At 48.0% G+C, this 21,077-nt stretch overlaps 1 protein-coding gene across 2 annotated transcripts in view; it reads right to left on the minus strand.

The window, feature by feature from the left end:
- Positions 1–1,295: 1,295 nt before the first annotated feature.
- The window catches only part of LOC121450457 (tuftelin-like), a 44,850-nt gene continuing 25,068 nt past the window's right edge, over positions 1,296–21,077 (minus strand). For both annotated transcript variants that reach the window (XM_041655356.1, XM_041655357.1), the window contains 7 exons: positions 15,946–16,059; positions 12,426–12,554; positions 11,795–11,889; positions 8,184–8,289; positions 7,372–7,455; positions 6,180–6,280; positions 1,296–5,462 (listed from right to left, as the gene is read on the minus strand). In XM_041655356.1, the coding sequence (XP_041511290.1) occupies positions 5,399–5,462; positions 6,180–6,280; positions 7,372–7,455; positions 8,184–8,289; positions 11,795–11,889; positions 12,426–12,554; positions 15,946–16,059 (693 nt within the window). In that variant the 3' untranslated portion in view covers positions 1,296–5,398. The remainder of the gene's footprint in view (positions 5,463–6,179; positions 6,281–7,371; positions 7,456–8,183; positions 8,290–11,794; positions 11,890–12,425; positions 12,555–15,945; positions 16,060–21,077) is intronic.

A 21,077-nucleotide genomic window follows, 5' to 3' on the forward strand; every position in this document is an offset into this window, starting at 1 on the left:
CCATCCATACTGTCTACCTGTGCACCCTTCTGCCTGTGCCCTAGTTCCATCCATACTGTCTACCTGTGCACCCTTCTGCCTGTGCCCTAGTTCCATCCATACTGTCTACCTGTGCACCCTTCTGCCTGTGCCCTCGCTCCATCCATACTGTCTACCTGTGCACCCTTCTGCCTGTGCCCTCGCTCCATCCATACTGTCTACCTGTGCACCCTTCTGCCTGTGCCCTCGCTCCATCCATACTGTCTATCTACCTGTGCACCCTTCGACATGAGACCTGCTCTCTTATGCCTCGATTTCTTCATCTGTCGAATGAGAAACGATGGTGCCTACTTCACTGTAAGCACAGAGTACATGTTCTTACTGAGAGAGCATTGTCATCTTGGTTTTACAGATGGAGAAATTAAAGCTTAGAGTTTAAATAACTTTTCCAACCAGCATGGCTAGTAACGAAGATATTGGATGATAAATAAGAGCCGAAGCCCATGACAGCTCTCTGAGCTCCATGCTACAAGATCTCACTGTTGCTGGATGACCAAATGCAAGGACGAGTGACAGAAAAGACCTTTATTGCTGGTGCCTGCCTTTTGACTCTTGCATAAGGAGGATATTGGGACACACAATTTACCTGTTTCTCATTCCCTGCAATTAACTAAGAGAGTAGACAAAAATTCTTTATCACTTTTTTATGTGTATTACATGTATGTGCACTATCTGCATGTCTAGTACCCTCAGAGGCCAGAAGAGGGCGTGAGATCCCCTGGAACTGGAGCTGCAGACAGTTGAAAGCCACCATGTGATTGCTGGGACTCAAACTCAGGTCCTCTTGAAGAGCAGCCAGTACTCTTAACTAGTTAGCCACATTTCCAGTCCAACAACATTTTTTAAGATAATCTATTTTTATTTTATGTGCATTGACCACATGTGAGATTTTTCAAAATTTAAAGATTTTTCAATTTATCAACTTTGGCATGTTGACAAACCAGACATAATTAGATTATGAAATGGAAAGAGGAGTTGAAAATGTCTGGTTTGATGAGCAGAGAAACTGAAGTCTGATGCGATAGCCCACACCTATTGTCTCAGCACATAGGAGATTGACACGGAAGAATGGGGAGGGAGGAGAGAAGGGGAAGGAGTAAGGAGGAACTATAAAAAGGGACAGAATAGATGAAAGATGATTACAGATTTCCTGACCCCAAGATTCTACAGCCAAGAAGAGAAGTCCACTTTTTTTTTAAGATTTATTTATTTATTATGTATACAGTATTGTCTGTCTGCAGGCCAGAAGAGGGCACCAGATCTTATTACAGATGGTTGTGAGCCACCATCTGGTTGCTGGGAATTGAACTCAGGACCTTTGGAAGAGCAGGCAGTACTCTTAATCACTGAGCCATCTCTCCAGCCCCGAAGTCCACTTTTTTTACTGACCAATGTTTTGCAAGAATTTTCCCCAATAACATAGTTTACATAGCATGTCAGTTAAAACATAAACCACACTGAAAGTTACAGGTCAGACAGAAGGGTCAGGCTGGGCCAAGAACCCCAGTGACAGGGAGGACAGGGCTGGCCCTGCGACAGCTCAAGTCGTAAGGACTCTGATTCCCTTTCCTTCAGTGCTCTGAGGACCAATGCCCTGTTGGGAAATGAATTATCCTGCCACCATCAATCCTCAATCTCTTCTTCCACAGGGCTCCAGGGAAAGAGATCTAGCAGAAGGCCACACATCTTAGAGCCCAAAGTCGGCCTCAGTGAGTCAGGAAGTGCTTACCTTTAAAGGCCCACCTCTTCCATCCTCAGCCTGGAGAAGCATTTCCCTTGGGAAAGGGGATATAGTTGCCTCTCCAACTTTTTAGTTCCAAGGTCGTGTGCTTATAATCGGGACAGAAGAAACAATTGCTCCCTGTGAAGCTGGAGTTCTAAATCAAAGCGTGGAAAAGAGGCCAAGGGCCCTAGGCGAACATCTGTCATTGAGTCATAGCCTGAACAGACTCAGGGCCTAGCTCAACAGCCTGGTTCTGAGGAATGGGAGAACTTGGATCACACCAGCCCCCCACACAACTGCTGCTCAGAGCCAGAGGCTGACTTGAGAGGGGACACTGCTTCTCCATTCCAGAGGGCGCTAGCCTCCTCTGGTAAAGTGAGTCACCCTGTCAAGCAGAGTGTCCTCACAATGTGGAAACACTTCATGTGTGGAATGCGGAACAGCGAACGGCTGACAGTGATTTAAAACAAGGACAAAGCCAGGCGTGGGGTGCACACCTGAAATCCCAGCACTTGGAGTGGGGGCGCTAAGGCAGGAAGATGGCAACTTTGAGGCTAGCCTCAGCTACATAATGAGATCCAAGAGAGACAGAGATGAAGACACACAAAGAAAAATGGACAAATCATCTTTGAACCTTAGAAACCTGTCTGGCCTGGAAGTCACTATGTAGACCAGGCTGGCCTTAAACCCACAGAAATCAACCTGCCTCTGCCTCCCAAGTGCTGGGGCTAAAGGTATGCACCACTACGCTCTGGGGTCTTCTCCTTTATTTAGTTTGGTAAACTTGTATTTTGAGACAGGTCTTCCTAAGTTGCTGAGGCCGCCCTTACATTTCCAGTCCTCCCGCCACATCACCAGGCAGCTGAGGTTATCCTGCTCCGTGGGGTGAAACAGTGCGTGCGCCGGGCACTTTTCTTCTCAGACAGAAAAATGAAGACCTGGAATACGGGCAGCTGTTGTGAAGGCTGGGAACGAGCGCTCCCGTGAGCTTCTTTCCCACACCAGGTCTGCAGTCCACATTTATAGGAGGCTGGCAATGACGGCTGCATGTCTGGGCAGCTCTTACCGCCCTCATGGTAAAAGTCCTGGAGAGGCAGAACTCGCCTCCCTCCGGCAGCACACAGGAGTTGGCTTAAAACACCGCAAAACACAGGCAATAAAAGTGGCTGAACTCAGGAGCTTGCCATCTCCTCAGCCCTGACATCTCTAATTGGAAGCTGTCAAGATGCTGAGTGGCTGCCCTGCCATACTCCAGCATCCTGTTTGGCCTTTCAGCAGCAGCCCACAGTGGCATACAAAGCCAAAGACGTCCCCAACACTTTATTTGTATAAATAAATCGTAGAGCCTTGCTCTTGATCTCCAGAACGTCTTCTTCCCAGCTCCTATCTGCACGCCACATCTCTGCTCCTCCCTGCGGGAGAGCCTCCCTTTCCTGCAGGCAGCACACTCATTCAGCACCTCCAATCCAGGCCAGTCTTCTTGGCACCCTTGCCAACCCCACCCTGCTTCCAGCCTGTTCATATTCTGGGACAAGCAGTCTGGATATACCTGTGCCAAGCAAGACTGCCAGGGCAAGAGCAACCCGGGAGTCAGGAGCAAATCCAGATGTGGGGTGGAATGTTTCCAGGGCCTTTGGGTACCCGTGTGGTCAATCGGCTGAGGAAGCAGGGGAAGAAAAGTTACATTCTCAACTGAAAAAGAAAGGGGAACCAGAGGGGCCAGGCAACAGGAGGGTGTTGTTTCCCATTTCCTTGGCCCAGAAGGGTTTGTGTAAATTCAGCTATGTCTTATTTGGCCCTGCAGCCAACTGGCTTCCTGACAGAAGGGGTGGGAGGGAGTCACTATACTAACCCAGTGCTATCCAGAGATTGCCAGAAACGAATAAGCCCTTGCAGAGCTGCAGTCAGTCTTTCCAGGGATCTGCTCACCTCTGCAAAGGCGCAGGTTGCTCATGTTCCTCTGCCGTGACTGGCATCCCCCATAACCCTGTGCAGTGCTGTTTCAAATCAGGGCACAGAATGGCTAAGTTCAGGGATCCCACAAGGTCATTGCCCCCAAACGGGGTCAAAGCTAGGGTTAGGTCAAAACGGGGCCTGGTGACTGTAGCTTTTCTAAATACCACACCACCCATACATCAGAGTCTGAGGGAGCTGTATTACATCTTTCAGATGGTGACAACAGGATACCACCTTCTTTCATCCTCTCCAAGGCGTAGGAGACCAGGCCAGGCCCATGGGGCAAAGAGATATGTTAGCATAATTTATTGAAGTCACCAGACAATGACTGTGTCACAGACAGGAAAAGAATTTGAAGGGGCATGGAGATGGTGTTCAACACCCTCATTCTGTAGAGACTGAAGTCTCAGGACACTGTAGAGACCACACCAGGCCCTGGGCCTGGTCCTGACACATAGAAACACACAGACTTAAGGCTCCTGGTTGTGAGCTAAGGAGATTTAAGACTAAAGCTGTCCCAGTGGTCCCACGTTCAGGTGCTGGAGTGCTGTTGACACTACTGGAGGACACTACAGGAAACACACTGAGCTGCAGGGACACTCGGGACTGGAATTGAAACTGTTCTGGGTGGAGAGATTAGAAGATCCCACCCCTGCCCCTGAAACAGTCATGATTCCCCTGTTCCCCGGGCAGCACACACTTGGGGACAGACACTAGCCTCCTGAATTACAAACTGACTCAGGAGGGAGAAATGAAAAGCAGCAGCTAGAGGGAAGGAGCCAACAGAATGCTCTCCCCACGTTCAGGTATGCCCAAACACCTCTGCAGAAGACTGCGGAACACTGGTATTAAATCAGCTATGAGATGCAAGCAAAACCAATAATAACTTAGCAAAATAAATACAGTGACAGTTTTGCTGGGACTGATGAAGAAGTGGTTCTTAGCTCCAGGTCAGGAAGACTGAGGTGTGCCTTTTGGGACACCACAGGGGAAAACCTGAAGACTGGGAGCTTCCACAGGGGAGTGAGGTCGCAAGAACTATTCATGGTCCTTAAGAACCTGCTAAAACCTGCTCCCTGAGGGTAGATTACTTTGTCCCTAGAAAGGCAAGGCTGTCTAGTTTCGGCTCTCTGGTTAAGACTGGGCCTGGCCAGCTACCCCACACTGGCTGTCAGTGGGAGGCCCAGGAGAGCGTGGCACAGGGTGGAGCCGAGTAGAAAAACAAACAGTTTGTTGCTAAGAACTGAGCCTTGTTTGCAGAAGGAACTTCATTCCCTCAGGACACTCTCCAGTCGCTGTACAGCTGTGCTTCCAACTTTTGGGGGCTGAGACAAATTTTGTCACTTCTCTGGAGGTGATGAGGGCCTGGCTTCGGGGCAGCGAGACTCCAGTGTACACAGCAGGGAAGCGGTTACCCAGAAAGACAGTAACTGGGAGAAAGAATATTGTCCTGTTCCTGCTAGCAGGAGAATGTCTTCCCAAGGCCTGCAGTGTCCCGAGGAGACAGACACTTCTGTTCCATCTGCCAGCAAGCAGAGGATAGGAGCCTGGGGCATGAGCCCAAGACCTGGGGCTACCAGGGTTCGGTCGGGAAGTCAGTCGGTATCAATGGCCTACAGAGGTGGTGGGCTTCTCTGCAGGTCTGAGCGACAGCAAGGGCATCCCAGCGTCTCCCGCAGCTCAGGTTTCCACCACTCGGATGAGAGGCATAGGCTTAGGGCTGGGGGGCTTGGATATCCTGACACTGGAGAGAGAGGAGTGAACACTGAGGCGGCGCTATTGCCTCCCACCCCACAGCCGCCCTCCCCCGACCCAAGGCACCTCTGGTGCTGGCTCATCTCCCGAGGTCTACCTGGAGGAGCAGCTGTGACACAACATATCTATCTGACATGATGGCTGATAAGGATGGATAAGGATGGGTAGTTAAACAACCGAGGGTGGACACAGCTGACATTCTTTTTTTTTTTTTTTTTTTTTTTTTTCTGGTTTTTTTCGAGACAGGGTTTCTCTGTGGCTTTGGAGCCTGTCCTGGAACTAGCTCTGTAGACCAGGCTGGTCTCGAAATCGCAGAGATCCGCCTGCCTCTGCCTCCCGAGTGCTGGGATTAAAGGTGTGCGCCACCATCGCCCGGCACAGCTGACATTCTTGATCTTCTTCCTAGACTGGGGCCTTTCTGTGAATCTCTTAGGAACAAAAGACCCTCCTCTAGAAATGTACAAATATATGTACAAATTTGCAATACGTAAATATTATAAATAAATTTTACTCGCACTCTTAGGGGCTCATATACTTCCACAAGCCATGCGTGGTCCTGGGCTAGAGAGTGGCCTGCCGGATGATGTCAGATTGGAGACTGGGGCAGAAGGCTGGGTTTCTGTCTTCCTTGCCTCAGCACTGAAGGCTTTACAAAGCTCCTCCTCTCTCTCCATCCTGCCTGGGCCCACGCTCAGCATGTACTCACCTGCCCAGATTCTCCGTCTTGGCGCGGGTCTGCGTGCTGAAGTTCCCATGACTGACCTGCTTCTCTATTAGATGCTCCATGCGGTCATGCATCTCCAGGTTCTGAAAGGCGAGCATGGTTACAGCGGGCCTCTCTGGCTTGCCACATGCCCCCATTAATTTGCATGGATGCTCCCGCTAACTCCATGACTACCAGCACCTCTCTCTTCATCTTCATCACAAGACACCACTCTCTGTCTCCAATGCTGGCTCCTCACTAAGGCAGCAACACTGCTCACTTCTGGCTTCTCCTCCGTATACATTTCCTATCCAGAGTTTGTCTCCAGCTGACATAGTCATATGCCTTCAACAACAGCCTAGTTTTTAAATATCTGTAGTTTCTTTGCTATTGTTTTGACTTCTCCTTTTTATTTCTCTGTATGTCTGTGTGAGTGCACACCACATGCACACAGGTAGGTGCCTTCGGAGTCTAGAAGGAAGTGCCAGATGCCCAGTGCTGAATGTACAGGTGGCTGTGGCTTGCCAGATGTGGGTGCTAGGAACTAAACTTAAGTCCAAGCTCTTAACCCCGGAACCATCTCTCCAGTCCTTACAATTTTGTTTTTCTCCAACATATTTTATCTTAACTCTAGACGATACTTTCTCTAAATATCGTTTCCCATCTGCCTTCCCTATTACAGGGACATCACACAGTGGACTGCAAAGTGATCTGCAGGTGGTCAACAGACGGGAAGGGCTTAGCAGCCAAGTGGAAATAGACCAGGAAGTCACCCTGATGCTGACTGAGCCCATCACCAGAACTGTGAGGAGATGCTAACTATAGAACGTGCCCTCTTCCTTCAAAGCCCGGCTCCACTGTCAGCGAAGTTCTTATGGTCAAGATGTGCCACGGTGGGTGGTTTGTACCATGAGGCTCTGCCCTTCGGCAGGGACAGGTCTTGCCACTGTTAGCTGCTTACAATCCAACTGACCATAGAGCAACACTCTCAGATACTCGGTTCAAAGCAGCTGCTAGATAGAACCAAGCCCCTTCCTGTGCCCAGGCTTCTCCATAACTCAATTCCATATTGGGGCTCTCCCACACACAGACCTCAGCCTATCCTGTTGGAGCTCCTCTATACACAGACCTCAGCCTGTCCTCTCCCACACACAGAGCTCAGTCTGTCCTGTTGGGGTCTTTCCCATATACAAACCTCAGCCTCCAAATAGGCAATTTTCTCCTTGAGTTCTTGAATGGTGGCGTCCTTGGACTGGATCACAGCTTTTGAATTCTGGAGCTGCAAAGACATAAGAAACATGGAGTTTTTTTTCTGCAGAAACTCAGTTCACACTCACCAAACTCCACCCTGGCTAGAGGAAAGCCAGCAGAGTCAAAAGGACAGCTTGCTCCACTCAAGGCTTCACTGATGTTTCTCTAAGAATGAACACAGAAGCAAGGATGGCAGAGTGAGAAGTGCCATCCTTAAATCCAAAGTGCACAGCAGATGATGCAAAACCTAGTCCTTTGAGTTCTGCAGAGTGAAATTATTTATTCATTCGTCTAGGAAACATTCTTTGAGTGCTTATCATATCATAGCTGCTGTTCAGGACAATAAGAAATGGCAGAAAACAAGACACATGTAAAAGGAGCTGACCCAAAGGGAGGAAATGACCTTACACTAAAAAGGAGAACCTTATGCTAAAACTCAGGCAGAAGAGTGAGGCCGGGAGCTGCAGGAGGTATGAGACGGTGATCTTCACAGATAACTGGTTTGTTAGGACTCCATTACTCATTTGCCAGCAAAGAGTTAGAGCGTAGGTGAGAGCAGCTTCTTACCTTTCGCAGTGGGAAACGAGATGCAAATACAATGTCAGGGAAGGACAGGAGCGCAATACCTGAACTCTATGTGCGTCCCATGCTGCTCACGGGATGCACAATTTTAAACTCAGCTGCTCAGGGGACAGGTAATGAAAGCACAAGCTTGGGGTGAACACAGGACAGGTAAAATGGGACACCCCCCCTTACCTGCTCTATCATCTGCCGAACTTTCCGCTGCTGGCTCTTGAGCATGTCATCCAAGTGGTGGATCTTCTCCCGAAACCCAGCCACTTCCTTTTCAAGAGCAGCAGTCCTGGGGACAAAGACCAGGAGGCGAGGTGAAGTCACACTGCCACCAAGTGTGAACCCCTCTGGCCTCCGTGGCCTGCCCTTTAGAGATGTCTAGTCCAAGGACGAGGCAGTATAGGTCATGTGCACGCCACTAGGGGGCAGAGTGCTGTGCTTCGGCTGTTCTGTTTTCCGAGACCATGACCACACTGAGTAGCCTGAAACCTGTCAGGCTAGCTCTGCACTCACAGGTGTTGTCTTGCCTCAGTCTCCCAAGGTGCGAGGATTACAGACACGCATCAGCATGCCTTATCAGAGGTAGGTTTCTGGTTTTTTATTAACATTATTACTAAACTTTTTCAGTATTAAAGTCAGGAGAAAGTTGGCTGCCCTGCGTGTTATAAGTTTCTGATTGCCCTAAAAATTTAAGTAGGAACTTACATTATTCTAATCAAACAAAGTTAAGATCCTCAATAAGAAATATTTGCTCTTATTACATTTTTAAAAAATTTCTAAGAATTTTTAAAAATTCTATGTGCAGTAGTGTTTTACCTACATGTATGTCTGTCGGATCCCCTGGAATTGGAGTTACAGACAGGTGTGAGGAGCCATGTGGTTGCTGGGAACTGAACCCAGGTCCTCTGGAAGAAGTCAGTGTCTGAGCCACTTCTCCAGCTCCTCGGTCAATTTTGTTTGTTTGTTTTTGTTTTTTCAAGACAAGGTTTCTCTGTGTAGCCCTGCTGTCCTGGAACTTGCTCTGTAGGCCAGGCTGGCCTCGAACTCATGATCCTCCTGCCTCTGCCTCCTTCAGCAAATCCTACTGGCGTGTGCCACCACAACTGGCTGTTCTTAATTCTTAACAGAGTATTCCTCAAATCCTTATAAATTTCCAAGCCCAGGAGCAATGGGCCATGTTTCACTATACAGTATTTGGCCATGTGTTCCTAGCTCCTGACAAGATGCCTAGAATCTCCAGAAACACCAAGTGTGTCTTAGGTACAATAAGGGAATGTTGGCTGGGGTTTGTACATAGTTGCAGGATGGGGCTAGTTAAACTTCAATCCTTCTCCAACCTCAGGGGGAGAGACCAACCCTGCCTGCATGCTGGACAAAGTGTTCAAAGACCTCCTGGGTCCAGAAACTCATAGGCACGCACGTCAAGAGGACAGCGTATGCTAACTCCCTGGGAACAGGTGCGGCGCACTCTGGACCTCAACGCATGTGCCGCTTCATCCGTTCACCTGAACCCTTTACAAACCTGACAGCATTGTTTTTCGTCAGCTCCAGGAGCCACTACAACAAATTCCTGACCTGAGGAAGCAACTGGGAAGCACCCCACCTGATGCATAGGTAATGGGAAGGTGGTACATGGTGTCCTTGAGCATGCTCATTTTGACTGTCAGCTGAGGGAGGTAGAACTGAGCTCTTGACGCGTGGGGCCCAAATCAACTCTGGATAGTCTTAGACTAGGATTAGATTGTGGGACCCATGATCAGTGTCAAGAGAGAGGTAGAAAATTGCCTGATGTCGCAATGCTGTGAGCAGAGGGAATTTTCCTTAGTTTTAAGAATGCCCAGAGGATCCAGAAGAGCCACAGGCACTGGCTACCCCAAGTTCTGCCCGAAGACAAGTGCACACTGCTGGAAAGTGGGGAGTACTCGGGCTGAGGTGGAGCCACCACGCACCTGTGCCCCATAGCCTTCTAAGTCCCACTCTCGGTTCTCCACACTAGGGCACGCAGAGGTCAAACACCATTCCAGAGCCTTAGTCTGGGATTACCTCACGCTGTTTCTCTTGTTCTTCTCTTAGTCTGCCCTGAGTATGTCCCACACAAGGTGGAATGGTTATAGAAGTCCACCTCATGGGCTTCCGATCCTCGTTAGTATTTGCATATGTCCTCTGCATCCTCCCTTACACTTTACCTATACATCACTTAGGATACCTAATACAACCACTGCACATTGTTGGTTTGGGGGACCAATGGCAACCAAGTAGAACATTATGCCATGTTTGCTTGATGCTCCTGGGAGGCCTGCTCTTTTCTGAGGGGAGACAGAGAGGGGGTTGGATCTGGGGGAGGGGGAGGTAGGAAGAGGAGAGACTCGGCAAAGGAAGTCAGGATGTAATATATGTGAGAATAGAAAAAAATATAAAAAAAGATTTGATAGGAGAAAAAAACTGATGTAGAAAATTTTAGCAAAAAAAAAAAAAGACTCAATATTCAGTAGACACGATTTCCAATTTCCCATTTTTTGCTTTTGTTTTTTTTCCCTTGAGACAGGGTCTTACTATGTAGTCCTGGGTGACCTAGATCTTCCTATGTAGACCTTGTTGGCCTCGACTTAATAGAGATCCACCTGTACCTACCTCCTGAGTGCTAGGATCAAAGGCGTGAGCCACCACTCCCAGCTTCAACTGTTCTTCTAAAGTTACTTTGCTATGAACGCAAACCAGAAAGGGCGCTACAATAAAAAGATGCCCGAATTTTCCATGCTGGGAAGGTTGTCCAGCATGTCTTTAGGACAGCCCAGGTTGTCCTAAAGAAGAGAAAATATCCCTATTTTCAGATGGGGGCTGTGACTCTGCTGATCTTGGCCCTTCAGGTTATGTCTGTTGAGTCTGAAAAGGGTCACTTACACAAGGGTGATCAGACCTGAGATCTAACTGTTTTTGTTTATTGTTCATTTATTTTTGAGCCAAACCTTGTTACAATGCCCAGGCTGGCCAAGATCTCATGGTCCTTCCTCCTCTGCCTCCTGAGAACCTGGGGTAACAGGTACAGACCACACCACTACTGCACCCAGAAAGAGTTTAGTTAGAGACAGAATTTACTCTGCAGCACAAGCTGGCCTTGAACTCCCAGCAATCCTCCTCAGTCTTCCAAGTGCTAGGATTATGGGCATGTGCCACCATGCCCTGTCAACATCTTACCGGTCCTGATGATTCAGGAGGCAGTCTTTGCTCTGTGGGTCCTACTGACCTGACGCCTCTGAGCCCCTCTCCTCAGAGGACATTTGTCAAACCCTCTAACCTTGGAGGCAGAAAACTCTCAGTAATCCCTACAGCTCTCCAAGGACAGCAGGTAGTTCTTAGTTTCTATCTGAACTGCTTAGAGCAACAGTAAGTCCTCATGGAGCTATCCGTTCTGTCACTGAAAGACTGGAGAAACTACAGGATCTTCCGGAGCTTCCCGTGTGTCTGCTCTAGGAGTGAGAAACCTGGAGTGGCTCACAGTGAAAACCCCTCTAGTGGCGCTGCAACAGCCATGCTTCTTCAGCTCTGCCTGACCTTAGCTCTAAAGCCATAAAACCCTTTTCTTTAGGTCACTGCCCACATGTTAAATGAGCTCCCCGAAGAAGGCAGCCTTCCGAACAGTATCTGCCTGGGTGGGGCTCCAGCCTATGTGAGCACACTGAGTTGGAACTGGAAGATCTGACCTCAGCGCCAGCTTCCTCCTAGCCCTGGCAGCAGGCTGCACCACCCGCCCTCTCTTTCCTACACCCAACCTTACAGTGAGCAAGGGCCCTTACTTTTCTTTTTCTGCTTGGCAGTCGGAGTTCTTGGTTCGCAGCTCCTCTAGGGCCAGCTCCCCTTCCCTGACTCTTGATAGTAAGGCTTGATGCTCCTAGAGGGGAACAAAAGAGGCATGTAGCAGGAAAGGACAGCAACAGAATCTGTGCTTGGGGTGAAATGGGTACCTGAACAGCAACTTGGCTGCCACTGGACCTGGGCCTGCTGCCAAAGAGCAGCAAGCCAGGCTGGTTTGCTGGGTGCCCTCCCCTGTCAAGGACAGCCTTTCCCACTTTCAGCACAGAAACTTCCCAGCCTCACCCAGCCGCTGTAGGGAGAACTAGGCCTGTGTTGTGCAAACCCACCTGCCAGCCCTGGCGGCCAGTCCTGGGTGAACCAGGTAGAGCGACTGGCTGCTAAGAAGCGTCTTCAGAAACCCAAAGGGGGCATCTGTATAAGAACAGGTCTAAAGTGGGAACAGTTCTCCTGCAGTGGAAGAAGACGGAGGCTGGATGTCCGACTTTCCATTCTTAAAGTGCTGGAAGGGATGGGAGGGGGTGTGCACGGCTGCTGGAAAGGGACACCACTGAGCTACTGAGCTAACGGGAAAAGAAGCCTTACGTCCATTTCGGCCCCAAACATCACCATTACCGTCTCCATCCCCAACAAGCGCCTCTGTAGCTCCCCGACTTCTGCCGACTTCTGTTCCACTCTGTCTTCTTCTCTCTGAAGGGCCACATTACTCTGCTCTGCCTCTCGCTGATACTGGCTGAGTGTAACCTGTGATGTGTGTTGAAGGGCAGAAGAGAAAAGGTAAACACAGATAAGCCTCAGAAAGAGAACCTGGGGAGGCTTCAGAGCCCTGATGGGACAAAGGAAGCCACTATGGAGCATGTTGTCACTCCCATCTCCACCAGGACTACCGTGGAGAGTACCTGGCCCTCACACACGGTTCATCAAGATCCCCTGGCTGACCCCTTCAACACCTCCATGGCCCTCCAGTGCTGACCAGCTTAACCCAAAGCTATGACTTCCCTGCTAATCAGAAGCAAACAGCCCAGGAGATACACTTCTAGCCTGCCATTTCCCCACATCTCCGCCTCCACACCAAGGCCAACACGCTGCCTGCACAGGTGCTGCAATGCAGCATGCAGAATCTGCCTAGCAGATGAGAAGTCTCACAGATATCCCTTCTAAACACCCTCCTAGCCCCAAGCAGGTTTTCAGGTTCGGCATGGCCCCGAGCACAGTGCGAGTTCACATCGCACAGACCTGGGGTCCTTCCACATTTCCAAAGAGCCATGGAGTTCCTTGCATGCAGCAAGTTCATTTAGTCCAATACTCGCCCTGGCACAAACAAAGCTAGAGAATGCCAGGGCCCGTGCTACCACCGGGAACTTCAGCATCCATTTCTCTGCTTCCCTTCACCCAGGATGCCTCACTACTTGGTAAAAGAGGATCTAGATAACCTCTGGAGGACCCGGTGAGTCAGGGAAGAGAAAGCCCAATGCAGAAGTGTGTGACGGGACCTGTCCGCATAACTCACCTGCCCTAACCAAGAAAATTCACTGCAAATTCCTCCTGAAGCAGGCAGCCAGTAGACCAGGAGTCCATACTCCACGACAGGCAATACTTATGAAAATGGTCAGTCTTGCCCTTCATACCCCCAGGTTCAGAAAAGCAGACTGGACAAATAGTCTTCATCAGGAGAGGTTAAGAAACACCCTCAAAAATAAGAATTAGCCTGAAACAGGCCAGCTTCTTGAGCAGGAGCTTAGAAAAAGGGCTCTCTTCTCAGTACATAAGCACCATGCTCAGACTGATGTGTGCCAGAGCACAGATAACACAGCCATGATCTAAACCTCCAATGTCCATCACAGAATCACAAAGATGCAAAAACAAACCTACAAAAACCAACAGGCCCAAAAGGGGGAAACCAAACAAATCAGACTTGTTTTCCAAATCTGTCACAGCAGCTCAGCCTGCCCTGTTCATGTAGGAGGAACCTGACCTAAGGGGCACCTGCTGTACTGGGTGAAGAACTATCCACTATCCCAAACTGGCTGCTACTGTCTCAGGCCGGCCTTTGGAGCAGTAGGCTCCACCATGCAGTCAGAAATCACAAGCTTGTCTGGAATGCCACAACTTCTCACGGTCTCCCAAGTCCTAAACCTGCTTAGGGCTACAGCTTCAGCCTCCTTTCCAGAGAATAGAGGAAATGGGTGGTCATCAACTGATACATAAATAACCAGATTATCTAAACTGGCTCACAGGACAGAGACTGGGAACCCCTTTACCAAAGGGCTGCTTTGCTCATAAACTGGTCTTAAAATTGCCCTAAGTCAAACTATGTTTAACAGGAAAGTCTGCTTAGAAACTCAGCACTGAGAAACACTAAGTCTGTCTCCCTCTTCTAAACCCATTGTAGCAAGCACTCGCAAACACCCCACACGGTCATTCATGAATCCATCCAACAGAACCTGAACCCAGCTCTAAGGAAAGCTATGTCATGGCTCAGTTTCCTTAACCCCAAGACAAGTCATCATCCTCAGTGCTGTTCTCCTTCATCCTCGATCTTCTTCTCAAAACCCCCCGAGTTTAGGGTCGGTAGATGGCTCAGAAGGTAAAGGTGGCTGCCATCGAGCCTGGAGATTTGAGTTTGATGCCAGGGATCTATGTGGTGGAAGGGAAGAACCAACTCCAGCAAAGAGAAACCCAATTTCCATGTATGCACTGTGACAACCACCCATCCACAATATAAAAAAACAACTCTTTTTCTCTATGGAAAAGCTCCCAGTGTGCCTGCAGCAAACACAATCCTATCATACCATATCTATCTGTGAGCAGTAACAGGTAACAGAAGGGAGACTGCACACAGAATAGACAGAGAGCTGCCCAGCACACAGCATTCTACACCCCAAGGATTTTCCACATTGAACTGAAGACTCACACACTCTTACTAGAAAGGGGCTTTTCCTGTTCATAGATTTTGTATTTTTTTAATCCTCTAAAACAATCTAGATTATTTGGGAGGGGCTGATGAGATGGCTCAGCAGGGCAAACGTAGTTCAGTCCCCAGGACCCACATGGAAGAAAGAGAAAACTGACTCCTATAAGCTGTTCTCTGACCTCCATACACAAGCCAGGACAGCAAAGTGTCCTCTGCTTGCTGCGCAAATCAACAGCTGGCTGACCAAACAAATAACACACACACACACACACACAATGTTCCTCACTGATACCACGCCTGCCTAGTGTGCATTCAATCTCCAGGACCACACACACACACACATCCAGCACTTGGGAAGGTAAAGAATCAGGAATTTAACCTGGGCTACATGAGATTTGTCTCAAAAACAACAGCGGCTGGAGATAGCTCAGTGGATTAAAGAGCTTGCTGCTCTTCCAGAGGACCCAGGCTCGATTCCCATCACCCATCTGGTAGCTCAGAACCATCTAAAACTCCAGTTCCAGGGGCTCTATTCTCGCTTCTGACCTCCTCAAGCATCAGGCATGAATGTGGCAGACATACATGCAGACAAAACAGCCAAACACATAAAATAAATAAGAAAAGAATTAACTATAACAATAATAAAGGTGGCAAAGCCCTGTGTGTCCACCAGCCTGGTTATCTTCTTGACAACCCAGACTTATTCACTCAGCCTCCACTTATAAAAGACCTACCTTATGCCATGTATTACACCAGGCACTGGAGTTCTGTGAACAGGACAGCAACAGTGCCTGCCAACAAGGAGCCTCGGAAGCTGTGATTCTTATTATGGTACACACAGCAATGACTCTTGCTGGCCCCCATCCGGGACTACTACTCCACTTCAGTAGAACAGAGAATCAAGAGCCAACCTTCAAGGGCTAGCCATGTGGCCCCGAGGTAGAGCATTGCCTAACAAGCAGAAGGAAGGCATAGGCCTCAGCACAGAAGGGAAAGAAAAAGAAAAGACCTGACCTTTAAACTACGGCCAGATGTGGACAGCAAACACTTTAACTAACATCCAGGGAAAGCAGAGGCAGACAGGAGGTGAGCAAGGCTTCAAAGCATTGCATTGTTGGCTGCCGTTCACCCAGAGAAACAAACTCCATGCTGAGAAAGTCGCTGGCACTTCATCCAGGAGCCAGTCCTGAGGGCACCTTCTCTCCAGATCCCACATCTTACCTCGAAAGCCACACGGTCTGACTGGTGTCGCTGCTCGGCCTCCTGCAGCTTGGCAAGCAATTCCCGCACGGTCTTCTTCAAGCTCTCGACATCTTCGCTCATGCAGGTGTCAGCCTAGAACAGGAACAGAGAAAGGAAAGGAAGCTGCCCATCTATGACTTGGTAAGAGAAGGCCGCCTTCCTGCCCAACGCTGGGATTTGCACCACCTGCAGGGACCACCCTGACAAAAGAAGGAGCATCACACAGGGTCCACAAAAACATTCTCCCTTAACCCCTAAGAGACTTGGCCAGGCTCAAATCACTCAAGGATTTAAGATAAAGTTATTTTTAAACACATTAAGGGAATAGTTTCTTCTCAAACGCTTACTTTTTAAACACGTATCTTGTATGTTGGGGTGGCGGTGTATGTGTGGAGCACTGAACACATACAGAAGTTGGAAGACCACTTGTTGGAGGTGTTCCCTCCTTCCTCCCTGTGGGTCTCAGTGACTTCAGGGCAGAGTTACCTGATCATCTCACTGGCTTGGGAATGACTTCTCAGAGGTGGGGGGAGGGGTGCTGTCTTTATGGACATGCCTTCCTCCCGATTAGACTGCTTTGCTGTTGCTCTGACTTAAGGTTTCATTCGGTAGTCCAGGTTGATCTGGAACTCACTATATACAGCCCAGTCTGACCTCAGTTTCGTGGCATTCCAGCCTCAGCCTTCCTTGGCTAGGATTAAAGGTATAAACTACCAGTCCTGGGTTCAGAGTAAAGCTCTCTGAGAACAATGACCTTGCTCCCAAGGACAGCCCCAAAGCCCAAGGGCACATCTTTAGCCGCACCGGCACCATGACTCACACAGAATCAGCACAGAAAGGGCTTACTGCTGCATAGGCAGGTTTAGAGAAAAGCGTGAAGCGCATGGATCTGATGCGATGAAGAAAGGCGGCCCTCTGAGGTGACGGCTAGCTGTCCCTCCCAGACACACCCAGCCGTGGGCTGCTGGTGAGGCTGAGCAGGCGTGCAGGGTCTCGCTCTCACTTCTGCTGCTCCTGAGTCTGACAGACTCTCCCAGTCTTAAACACTAGGAAGCAGCAAGACCTTCATCCTGGCACAGAACTCTCAGCCGGGTGCAGGGAGGTATCCCCTGCCTTTTCATTCTTCCTGGCTCCTGCAGGCCTCCATTTCTACGTGTGAGAGTGGGGAAGACTCCTCACCACACCCTGCCTCACAGGCTGTCTCCAGAGCTGGCAAGGCAGTACCTGGTGGGGGTTGGAGCTTCTAAGAAGAATATAGGCAGCTATTGCTAGGTGTTACTATAATTATTACCAGTAACTTATTTGTCAAATACGGTGACCCATGGGGAAGGAACAGTCTGGACATTAATTAAGTCACTTTGTCGAGTCCTCACTAGCCTTACCAACAGGCTCCTGGGATACAACCCTGACACATTTACTTCAACTATCTTCTCAGAAGACCTTTTCAATGACATGGAGATTTTTTTACATTAGTTAAAACATGTCAGAGGTTCAGCTCTGTAGCAGGCTGCTTGCTTAACATGTGTAAGAGGTTAAGTACTAGAGAGAGAAAGAAAGAGGGGGAGGAAGGGAGAAAGAGAGATTTTATCATGTAATACAATATAAAACAACAATAAAAGGCAGTTATAAAACTACACATGAGAGGAACAAATAACAAACTACGCTTCAAGCTGACATTGTTCCTCCTGCTTCGGTCTCCCATGTCCTGAGATTACAGGAATGTGCTATCATGTGCTATCATCATGTGCCATCATCATGTGCCATCATGCGCTATCATGTGCCATTATCATGCGCCATTATCATGCGCCATTATCATGTGCTATCATCATGTGCCATCATCATGTGCCATCACGTGCCATCATCATATGCTATCATCATGTGCCATCATGTACTATCATGTGCTATCATCATATGCCATCATCATGTGCCATCATCATATGCTATCATCATATGCTATCATCATGTGCCATCATCATGTGCCATCATCATGTGCCATCACATGCCATCATCATATGCTATCATCATGTGCCATCATGTACTATCATATGCTATCATCATGTGCCATCATCATATGCTATCATCATGTGCCATCATGTACTATCATATGCTATCATCATGTGCCATCATCATGTGCCATCATCATATGCTATCATCATGTGCCATAATGTGTCATGCATGGCTCAACACATCAGATTTTCATATAGTAATACAAACAGACCCTAAAAATGCATTTTGAGCAAAATGATTTAAAAGACATAAGTCCATCATGTAAACTGAAATCACTTTACAGTAATTTTATTTAAAGTCATATAATAAGTATTTTCTAGTTAGTGGGAAAAGAAGAAAAAACAGTACAATCAGCGAGAGGCCTCGATGGGCCTGATATGCGGTGAGTAATGGATGAATGTCATTCATTTCTATACGCGAAGGCCAAAGAGCCCAACCCCAAAAAACTGTTCTTGGGGCTGGGTGTGCACTTTAGTGGTAGAGGCCATGACTGTTGAAGAGACCCAGGTGCAAGCCTCAGTATCAAACAGACAGAAGCCCCTAAAAACAGGACAAACAAAGAAAAGCCACCACCACAGAAACAGAAGCAAACAAGGAAATGCAGAGTGCCATGCAATCTCAAAACTGTAACTGAGTATTTGCATGACTGAGAAGGCAGAGAACGTTTCACGAAAGTATAACTTTTCCCCTTTGGAGATGAGACTGGACAGAGAGACAGGAAAAGTGAGGGGTCAGGGGAAGAGAAAGAAACCCCATATTTCTGGAATCTGGCGGGGAGACAAAACTGTGAACACTGATAAAGCCAGGAGTGGTTAGACACACTGGTTTTCCTAAGAGGAGTTAAACAAAGATGCTAACAATAGCAAATGAACTGAGCTCACTTGGGGACAAAACATTTGTAAACATGACCACATTATCACTCCTCTGTCATCCCAAACACCCAGACAATATCCCTCATAAATCTCCTCACAGGAGAGAACCATCTCCTCCCAGCTGTCTTCTGACCTTCACGCACATGTGGGGGCATTCACATGTTCGTGCACACACACACTCGAGTGCACACACACAACAAATAAATAAATGTTAAAAAAAACTGTTTTAAACCACTTGACAATTTCATTAACAAAAAGAAATTCTTTCAGACTAGAAATAAATCAGCTCATATATTTTTATTTAATTTTTAAACTTAAAACTTAAGTTTTGCTTAGTCTTCAAACCGTGTTGTAAGTTAAGTCTTTCTAGCAGTGTAATCTAGAAAGCCGCAAGATCACAAACCGCCACTGTAAAGACGGTGATGGCCCCTCTAGCGAAACCCGTGTGCAGCCGTTTCCCTAAGCTCTCCCTCTTTTGTGGCCCACACGGAATCTGAAACGTGTACTATCCCTTATCTTTATTAATAAACTGCCAACTTTGCTTCACTCTGACCCGCCCTAGAGTTAGTGTAGTCAAGAATCTGGCTTTCTTCCTTGTGGCAATCCCTAAGGTGAGGTGAAGCCCTCAGGATGCTCACAGGCTACTGCTGCCACTGATGCAGAGACTAAAACTCTGAAAAATTTCTCCTTTACTTTTCTGTTTCTGAATTCCCAGATTTTCTATAGTTAGCATATCTTATTGTGGTAGTTTGAATGTAACTGACCCCATAAACTCATAGGGAGTGCACTACTAGGAGGTGTGGCTTTGTGAGAGTGGGTGTGGCCTTGCTGGAGGAAGTGTGTCACTGAGGGGAAGGCTTTGAGGGCTCATATATGCCCAAGCCATGCCCAGTGCCTCAGTCTACTTCCTGCTGCCTTCTGATCAAGATGTAGCCAGCACCATGTCTGCCTGCAGGTCATGTTGGTAATGGATTGAACCTGAGAAATTATAAGTCACCACCTCAGTTAAATGTTTTCCTTACAAGAGTTGCTGTGGTCATGGTGCCTCTTCATGGCAACAGAAACCCTAACTAAGACACAAGGTACAAGTCTCGTTTTTTAAAAAGCACAGCAGCTGAGGAGAATGAAGCTCATGAAATAACATGGAAAAACTTAAATAAAACCAGGTGGTGTGGTGCACACCTTTAATTCCAGCACTCAGGATGCAGAGGCAGGAGGATCTCTGTGAGTTCCAGGACAGCCTATCTACAGTGTGAGTTCCAGGGCCACTACACAGAGAAACCCTGCCTCAAAAACAAAAAACAACAACAAAAGGCTTAAATAAAAAGCCAGGAGGCTGGGAAAATGCCTCAGGAGTAAGAGCGCTTTACATAGCATATAAGAGGAGAAGTGAACAGAAGTAATGTCTAACATGATCCTAGATTTGAGAAATATAGGTACATGTTTGCTTATGCATGTGCATTTATTTAAATGAGTGTCTGTGCACAGAAAATAATGGTACTTATGCCCAGAAGTAATGGTGCATGCATGCCTTTACTCTTAGTACTTGGGAGGTAGAGGCAGGTGGATCTCTGTGAGTTCGAGGCCAGCCTGGTCTACAAGAGCTAGTTCCAGGACAGGCTCCAAAGCTACAGAGAAACCCTGTCTTGGGAAAAAAAGAAGAGAAAGAAAAAGAAAGAAAAGAATGGTACTCAACTTTAGATAAATATTAGATTCACTTAAAAAAACATGATGCTCGGAGCTAGAGAGCTATTCCAGCTCAGAGGTTACAAGCACTGACTGCTCTTCAAGAGGTCCTGAGTTCAATTCCCAGCAACCACATGGTGGCTCACAACCATCTGAAATGAGATCTGGTGCCCTCTTCTGGTGTGCATGCATAAATGGAGGCAGAATGTTGTATACATAAGAAATAAATCTTAAAAAAAAAAAAAAAACCAGAAACATGATGCTGGCACTACGGAGATGGCTCAGCAGTTAAGAGATCCTCCTGCTCTACCAGAGGATCCAAGTTCAGTTCCCAGCACCCACATGATGGCTCAAAACTGTAACACTAAGTCCAGGGGATCCAACAGCCTCCTCTGCCCTACAGGGCACCAGGTACACATGTGGTATACATATACACATGCTTGCAAAACACTCATGAACATTTAAAAACAATTACTCTACATCTCCAGGAATGGGACCCAGGCATCACCTCCTTTAAAGCTTGTAAGTCTCACCCAAGGGGCAGCC

Source organism: Microtus oregoni, unplaced genomic scaffold (genome assembly GCF_018167655.1).
Source record: "Microtus oregoni isolate MIOR12 unplaced genomic scaffold, Mior012 000007F_ref0000211, whole genome shotgun sequence".
Classification (NCBI taxonomy): Eukaryota; Metazoa; Chordata; class Mammalia; order Rodentia; family Cricetidae; genus Microtus; species Microtus oregoni.